The sequence below is a fragment of the Labeo rohita genome, chromosome 20 (genome assembly GCF_022985175.1).
Source record: "Labeo rohita strain BAU-BD-2019 chromosome 20, IGBB_LRoh.1.0, whole genome shotgun sequence".
In the NCBI taxonomy this organism is placed as follows: domain Eukaryota; kingdom Metazoa; phylum Chordata; class Actinopteri; order Cypriniformes; family Cyprinidae; genus Labeo; species Labeo rohita.
The window spans coordinates 15209629-15217051 of NC_066888.1; the positions used below are offsets into that span (position 1 = coordinate 15209629).

General features: G+C 35.5%; 1 protein-coding gene across 1 annotated transcript; it reads right to left on the reverse strand.

Annotated features, from left to right (window-relative positions):
* Window positions 1-7: 7 nt before the first annotated feature.
* On the reverse strand, window positions 8-6726 carry katna1 (katanin p60 (ATPase containing) subunit A 1). The gene is made up of 11 exons (XM_051139182.1): window positions 6523-6726; window positions 6061-6223; window positions 5806-5948; window positions 4305-4491; window positions 3811-3926; window positions 3586-3691; window positions 2476-2634; window positions 2239-2365; window positions 1537-1668; window positions 1017-1143; window positions 8-926 (listed from the first exon to the last, which is right to left on the reverse strand). Exons 2-11 carry the CDS (start codon window positions 6220-6222, stop codon window positions 728-730), a joined length of 1458 nt encoding a protein of 485 aa, XP_050995139.1. The 5' UTR covers window position 6223; window positions 6523-6726; the 3' UTR covers window positions 8-727.
* Window positions 6727-7423: the final 697 nt, after the last annotated feature.

Consider the following 7423-nt stretch of genomic DNA (forward strand, 5'->3'; position numbering starts at 1 on the left):
AATTTAAAAAATATTTATTCAACAAAATACATAATTTTACAAATTGATCATGGCAGTGGAATGTCACTAATGAAAAACCAGAAACCGGTTCCATAGCTTTTATAAAAGTCAAGTGCTGAACACACCTTTAAGACACTAGTCTTATCATTAAGACAATTGTCCAACGCTGGAAACTTTGGCCTTTAAATCAACCACAGTGGCACAGAAGCAGTAACCCTATTAGCTTGCTTTTTTTTTTTTTTTAATCTAAAGCAGCATTTGGAGACAACAGAAAATAGGATTTGCTGGTCTTTGGTCATTGGCAGTGATTTTACAAGTAAAGATAAAGCAGCCCATTCCTGTGTCTACAACCTCAGTGTTGTTTGTCCACACTATCGTAAGGCAACATCATAGGGCTGTTATAATAGTTTTTCAGATTCCAGATCTCTGGATTTACTGGATACTTAGTTTAGCCTTCATTCTTACATTTCATTTTAACGTGAGTGAACTTCTTAACCTGCATCCAGCTAATCAGTTCTGAAAGTGAAGTCCTGTAGATGTAAAACCTATTACTATTAAATATTAAACAACTACTATAAATCTGTACTCATACAAACCTTATGTAAGGCAAGATTTATCACTCTTTGAAATCAGTCTGGTCCTGGGTGGAAATGCTCCGAGATTTAGTGAAACTGGCACGCAGTCTAACAAAGTGCTAACGGCGACTGTTTGAGGTTCTTTGGCATCATCAACAGGAGCCAAACTCTGCTATCCACTTGTCATATTTTTCTAGGTCAGCAGCAGATACAGACTTGGAGACTTTCTTGAGTGCTGTCTCAAAGTCCTCCATTGTAGTGGGCATGTGCATCTCATCTTTTGACAAGTTTCGTATCTCCTCAGGGGTCAAACCCTCAATCCGCCTTCTCATTGCCATCAGGGATGCATCTCTGCAATTATTCAAAAACAATGAATCACTTTTAGAACTGTGGCACTTTAAACATTTACAATAATTTCAGGTTCTATTCAAACGGCCGCACCTGCAAACGTTGGTGATGTCAGCACCAGAGTATCCCTCCATCTGCTCAGCGATCTTGTCCATGTTGACATCATTAGCCAGCTCCAGCTCTTTCAGATTGATCTTGAGTAACTCCACTCTTCCTTTAGCTACAGTAATACAAATTATGATTTGAAATACTTTTATGTTTATGTATCTTGATCTGGGATGTATTAAGCTGATGGTGCTTAATGGGATATTCTTCACCCAAAAGTGAAAATTCTGTCATTTATTACTCACCCTCATGTTATTCCAAGACCTTTGTTCATCTTCAGAACAAAAATTAAGATATATTTAATGAAATTGAGAGCTTTCTGACCCTGCATAAACAGCATCTAAGATTTCCTCAAAAATATCTTAATTTGTGTTCTGAAGATGAACAAAGGTCTTATGGGTTTGGAATGACATGAGGGTGAGTAATTAATCACAGAACTGTCATTTTTGGGTGAACTAACCCTTTAATACAGCAAGATGGATGATGGATTCTGGGTAATTCTGAATACCTGAGGGTAGTGGGATGTAAATTCTTTTCTCTAGCCTGCGTCTCAGAGCTTCATCGATGTCCCATGGGAAGTTGGTGGCTGCCAGAACCATGACCATTTTTGAAGGGTCATTTTCAGATGTCCCACCAACACCTGGAAACACAACAGGTGCATTCAGCGATGAAATGAGCTCAGTTTCGGCGGTAAAGCAACTCTACAGAAGATAAGTGCCATTATACAGCTCATTTTAGTTCAAACTTAATTATGAAAGAAATTCAAATGAGCAGCCTTACAGAATGCAATAGTGTAATTCAGCTTAAACCAGTTTGATGTTGATTTAATTTAGTAACAGGTTCAATAACAGTGTCAATATTGCAAAGTTAGTTTCATTATCCAGCTCAATTCAAACGTTTTTCTCATCCAACAGTGCCAGTGCAGTTATGGCCTGGTTTCGCAGACAGGGTTTAGACTAAGCCAGGATTAGGCCATAGTTTAAATAGAACATTTAAGTCATTTTTATAAATGTGCCTTGGAAAAAAAAATGACTGGTGTCCATTTTGACACAAAACAAAGACACTGATATATTTTTAAGGTCAATCGGTGCAAGTTTCTTTCAGCTGAAATAGCTCAGGCTTACATTTGTGAGCTTGTCTGTGAAACCGGGGGTAAATGACAGAATATTCATAACTTAAAGCCTTAGCTACAGTTTGTATGAAGCAGTACCATCCATCTGGACGAGTAGTTCAGCTTTGACGCGTCTGCTGGCTTCATGCTCCTCTGAGTTTCCTCTACGGCTGCATATGGAGTCTATCTCATCAATGAAGATGGTGGTGGGGGCATAAAAACGTGCCTGCATGAACATGCAAACAGACTAAATGTATGTATGATAATAAAACCGAAAGCATGTCAGGCTACTATTTTGCATGTATTAACAAAGGGTAATACAGAAAGAAATTTCACCATTTCAAACAGCAGCCGCACAAGTTTTTCAGACTCCCCTCTGTATTTGGAGGTGAGGGTGGAGGAAGACACGTTGAAGAAGGTTGTACGGCACTCAGTGGCAACAGCTTTGGCCAGTAATGTCTTTCCTGTGCCTGGCGGACCCACCATCAACACGCCCTAAAGTCACATGCAAGTTCAGTTATTGTGTGTATGGAAAAAGATATAGTATATATTGTATATAATATATAATGCAGCAAAGATTACCAATATATAATATATAACGCAGTAAACTGCCATTCAAAAGTTTGGAATCATTATGATTTGTAATGTTTTTTAAATGAGTGTCTTATGCTCAAGGCTGCATTAATTTGATTCAAAGAAAAAAAAAAAAGCAATATTGTGAAATTACAATTTAAAATAATGTTTTTTACTTTAATAGTCTTCCTTTTAATCCTGCATTTTAATCAGCCATTCTTCAGTGTCAAATTATATATATATATATATATACATAAAATATCTAAAAAAAAAAATGTGTGTATATTCACAATTTCAATTGTGAACAAATGCCCTTTTTTTTAACTTTTTATTCATCAAAGTATCCTGAAAAGGAATCAGATTAAAAAAAAAAAAATAAGCTACAAAAACTGTTTACAACACTGATAATAAATATTAAATAATAAATCAGCATATTAGACTGATTTCTGAAGGATCATGTGACAGTAAAGACTGGAGTAATGGCTGATAAAAATTCAGCTTTGATCACAGGAATAAATTATATTTTGAAGTATACTGAAATAGAACACAGTTGTTTCAAACTGTAATAATATTTCAATATTTTTCAGTATTTGTGATCAAATAATTCAGCCTTGATGGAAGCCTCTTTCCGCCATTGAATAAAATTTTTTTTAAAAGGTTATTGCGACTTATCTCACAATTCTGACTTTTTTCTCAGAACTGCGTGATACAAACTCACAACTGCGAGTTATAAAGTCAGAATTGCATGACATAAACTCGCAATTCTGTGAACATAGTCTTTTTTCTCCTCAGAACTGGACTTTATAACCCGCAGAAAAGTCAGAATCAAGATACGAACTCATATGTGCATATGCGATTTTCTTGCATTCGTACCTTCCACGGGCGCCTTATTCCTTTAAAGAACTCAGGCATCCACATGGGCAGAACCACAGCTTCCTTCAAAAGCTTCTTAGCTTCCTCAAGGTCAGCAATGTCATCCCTATATTAAAAAATAAACACATGACTGATTATTTTCTTAAATACTGAGAATATCTGAAAAATTAAATGAGAATTAGAAGCACTTCTGGAGAAAAGTGAGATGAGAGCAGATGAACCCACCACGTGACATTAGGGTTTTGGGAGATGATGTCTCTCTCCAGAGTTTCAATCAAATCTTTGTCCTCTCCTCCTCTGTCAAACCTCTTCACCTCCGTCTCCACGCCTTCCGCTTTGTTCTACAGAGGGCAGAGAGTTTTGCCAAACCTGTTTTTTAATAATTTCTTTGGCAAAAGATTCTGACAGGCTTTTTCACTAAAACAGAATGGCAAAAACCAGAACAAACCAGAACACAGCAAGTTCTGTTATTTCAATCTTTGGATAAAAATCCAATGTGCTCATATTCATTGTACAAAGGAAACACTTGCATGTTTTTCCTTAACTCTTTCTGAACTGTTTGCTTTGATGTAAGAAACTGGTATTGCAGGTTTATAACATTAATACAGCGAAAGGCATCTGATCCTTTGAGCAAATATTGTGACTGCAAGCACTTTATGACACAGGAGGCCTTGTTCAAACAGCAGACAGAAACAGGAAATGGATCCACACGTTCTTACCTTATCATCTTTTGGCTTGGATGGGTTTTCTTTCTTCTCTTTGCCTTTCTGAGGTTTTCCTTTCTCACCGTTGACAACACGCGGTGAGGGTCGCGGTTGGTTGCGGGGGCCGGCGCTCAATCGGTTCCCGTGGCCTTTGCTGTCTTTATGCGGGCCGGCGGATTTCCGTGCTACACATGGGGACGGCCTGTTCACCAGCATACAGACACATACATGTAGTATCAGGACATACAATGTGACTGTGTTTACTGAAGAGGCGCTTTAACACTTTAATTTCAATTTTGCTGAATGGAATGAACTGTTCTTAATTAAAATGCCTGTAATCGCTCATTCAGATGTTACTTCATAATCAGATTATGGTTTATGTAACAGACTCAAAAGACCTTTATTAGCCTCAAGGGAGGCATGAAAGAGTAAGAGGGGCTGAGAGACGGTGGGACGCCATTTAGATCTTAATCTACTTCACATGACAGGAGTGCTGATGGGGGCTTAAAAACTCAACAATAACGACAAAATTCCCACAGAGTGGGCAATGATTTTTCAGTTGTTTGAAATACTGGATAAGGATTATTAAAACTTTTAATTCTTAAAAAAATTGTAGTAAACTGTAAAAATTAAATCAACTTTACATTTTACAAATGTCTCTAATAAGATGATGATAATGATGACTTTTATAGGCCTACAAACTAAAATAATATAAAATTCACTATAGAAATTTCATTTCAATAACATTTTTAATGATGACTTCTTCTAGACATATTAATAAAATAAACAAATAGGCCTAAAAAAATAAACAAACAAAAATAATAAATAAATAAATAGCTATAGAAAAATTTTAATGATAATTTTTCTGGGCAAATAAAGTAAAATAATAAAATAAAATAAAATAAAATAAAATAAAATAAAATAAAAATAATTCACTACAGAACTTTTTTCCCCAAATTTTGACCGGTGCATTATCTAAGCCTAAAAAACAAACAAAAATAAAAATTAAATATTTAAAAAATATATATTACTATAGAAATTTCCCCCGAATTTTTACTGATTTTTCTAGGTCTATAAAAATAAAATAAAATAAAATAAAATAAAATAAAATGAAGTAAAATAAAACAAAATTTTGTGGTAAATTTTATTTTGTTTTATTTTACTTCATTTTATTTTATTTTTTATTTTATCTTATTTTTTAGGCCTAGAAAATTCATCAGTAAAAAGTTCGCGAAAAATTTTGTGGTAAATTTTATTTTCTAGGCCTAAAAATTTGATCACACCTAAGAGCAATGTTTCAATCACTTTGGTCTTCATTAGGCACAATCTATTAGGGGCCTGATGAAAACCTGACTGGATGAAGTTCTGTAAAGTCTGATGTCTTGCAACTTAAAACACCACGTTACTAGTCTACAAATTATGCTGCCCTATGTTGAAATGCAGAATTCTTACTTCAAATATATAAACACAACCAACTGCACGAATAAAAGAGATTAGAATTAAACCAGACATGTACCTGTGCTCCACGTGTACAGGCATAATGTCATTCTCCTGGCCAAAACTGCTAGGTTTGGATGGCGTTGACTCCAGCTGGAAGCTCTCAAGTGTTGCCATGATCTCTCGTACTTGCTTAGTTTCCTCATTTATCTCCTGCCAAACCTGGATGAGACAACAGGGACACACAAAAGCCTGTCACAACAAGTGAAAAACATTAAATAGTCTGACTCATAGGTCCAGACAGTGTGAACAATACCCAGGGAGGAACTCTAACCTGCTGCCATTTCTGCTGTAGAGAGGTGTCTCTGACCGAGTAGAGATATTTTCTGATCTGCTCCAGGACTCCCTGATAACAGACCACTGCAGAGCTGTAGTTCCCCAGCAGGGCGTATTCTCGAGCCAGCTTCACATTCTCATTGATCTCCGCCAAACTCATTCTGCATGGGTTCAAATATGAGAGACAGCTGAAGAATTATTAAAAGATGTTTTATGTTTAGAGAATACAAACAACACTTGTGAACGTAAGTGGTGACAGTTAATAACGCTCATTCATATAAACCACATTAACATTTGAAAAATACTTCCAGACAGTAACACGTTATCCATAAACAGATGTTTCAGGGATTACTAGGAATATACATCAAGCATTAAACATTATGAGTTTACGTCAGAACAAACATTTCAACTGTCTGTTACAGCAGTGTGTGTAGTTGTTATCGAGTTAAAATGTACAAACCTGTAAAGTGATCAGTCTCTGAAGTTTGTAAAACTATCCTCAAAGATGTTCGTAAAGGAAAGGCCCAGCATGTAACAGTTAGTACGCATCGAAAGTCATGTGTGTGCTACTTTGGACGAGGATTATATCTAAAATAACTATGACACAAACTCATAAGTTCACTTCAGCAGTTCACTTGTTTGGGAAGGGCACTTACGATTGTGAAGGCGGAAGCAAAAGCAAAAATCCCTCGCGTGGCTGTATTTCAACATAGAAGTCAATAGCGCTAGAATGTCTTTTCAAAATAAAAGTGGAGTACGGCGATACAAAATTTAGTTACATAAACTGAATTAACTAAATATATAATGCATGAAGAGTTCAGATGCAAAACCAGCTAAAATCCATCTCGGTCAAAAATGAGATAATGATACTGAGTGAATGCTCCTGACACATAGTATACGTCCATCAAATACTTTTACTTCAAACTCGCTAAATTCCAACCTCAGCCCAATCAGAAGTACCAGTACTTACATAGAAAACTATACAAAGTAGCCAGAAAGAAATGCTCATTTTAAAGAAATACGTCAGATGGATTTAGAGGCTTTTGCATCTGAACTCCTCACATACACTACCAGTCAAAAGATTTTTAATACTTTTTAAAGAAGTCTCTTTTGCTCACCAAGCCTACATTTATTTGATCCAAAGTACAACAAAAGCAGTAATATTTTGATTTTTTTTTTCAATTTGAATATTTTTTAAAATACAATTTATTCTTGTGATTTCAAAGCTGATTTTTTAGCATCATTACTCTAGTCACATGATCCTTCAGAAATCATTCTATTATTATTATTATGTTGAAAACAGCCAAGTACATTTTTTTAATGTTTCTTCAATGAATAGAAAGTTCACAAGAACAGCATTT

Excerpts from the sequence above, each read along its gene's own strand:
- katna1 (XM_051139182.1), bottom strand. The coding sequence starts at position 6,222 with ATGAGTTTGGCGGAGATCAATGAGAATGTGAAGCTGGCTCGAGAATAC. Across the intron at positions 3,927-4,304 it reads CCAAGCCAAAAGATGATAAG|AACAAAGCGGAAGGCGTGGA; the intron begins GTAAGAACGTGT and ends TGCCCTCTGTAG. Across the intron at positions 3,692-3,810 it reads CAAAACCCTAATGTCACGTG|GGATGACATTGCTGACCTTG; the intron begins GTGGGTTCATCT and ends TTTTTAATATAG.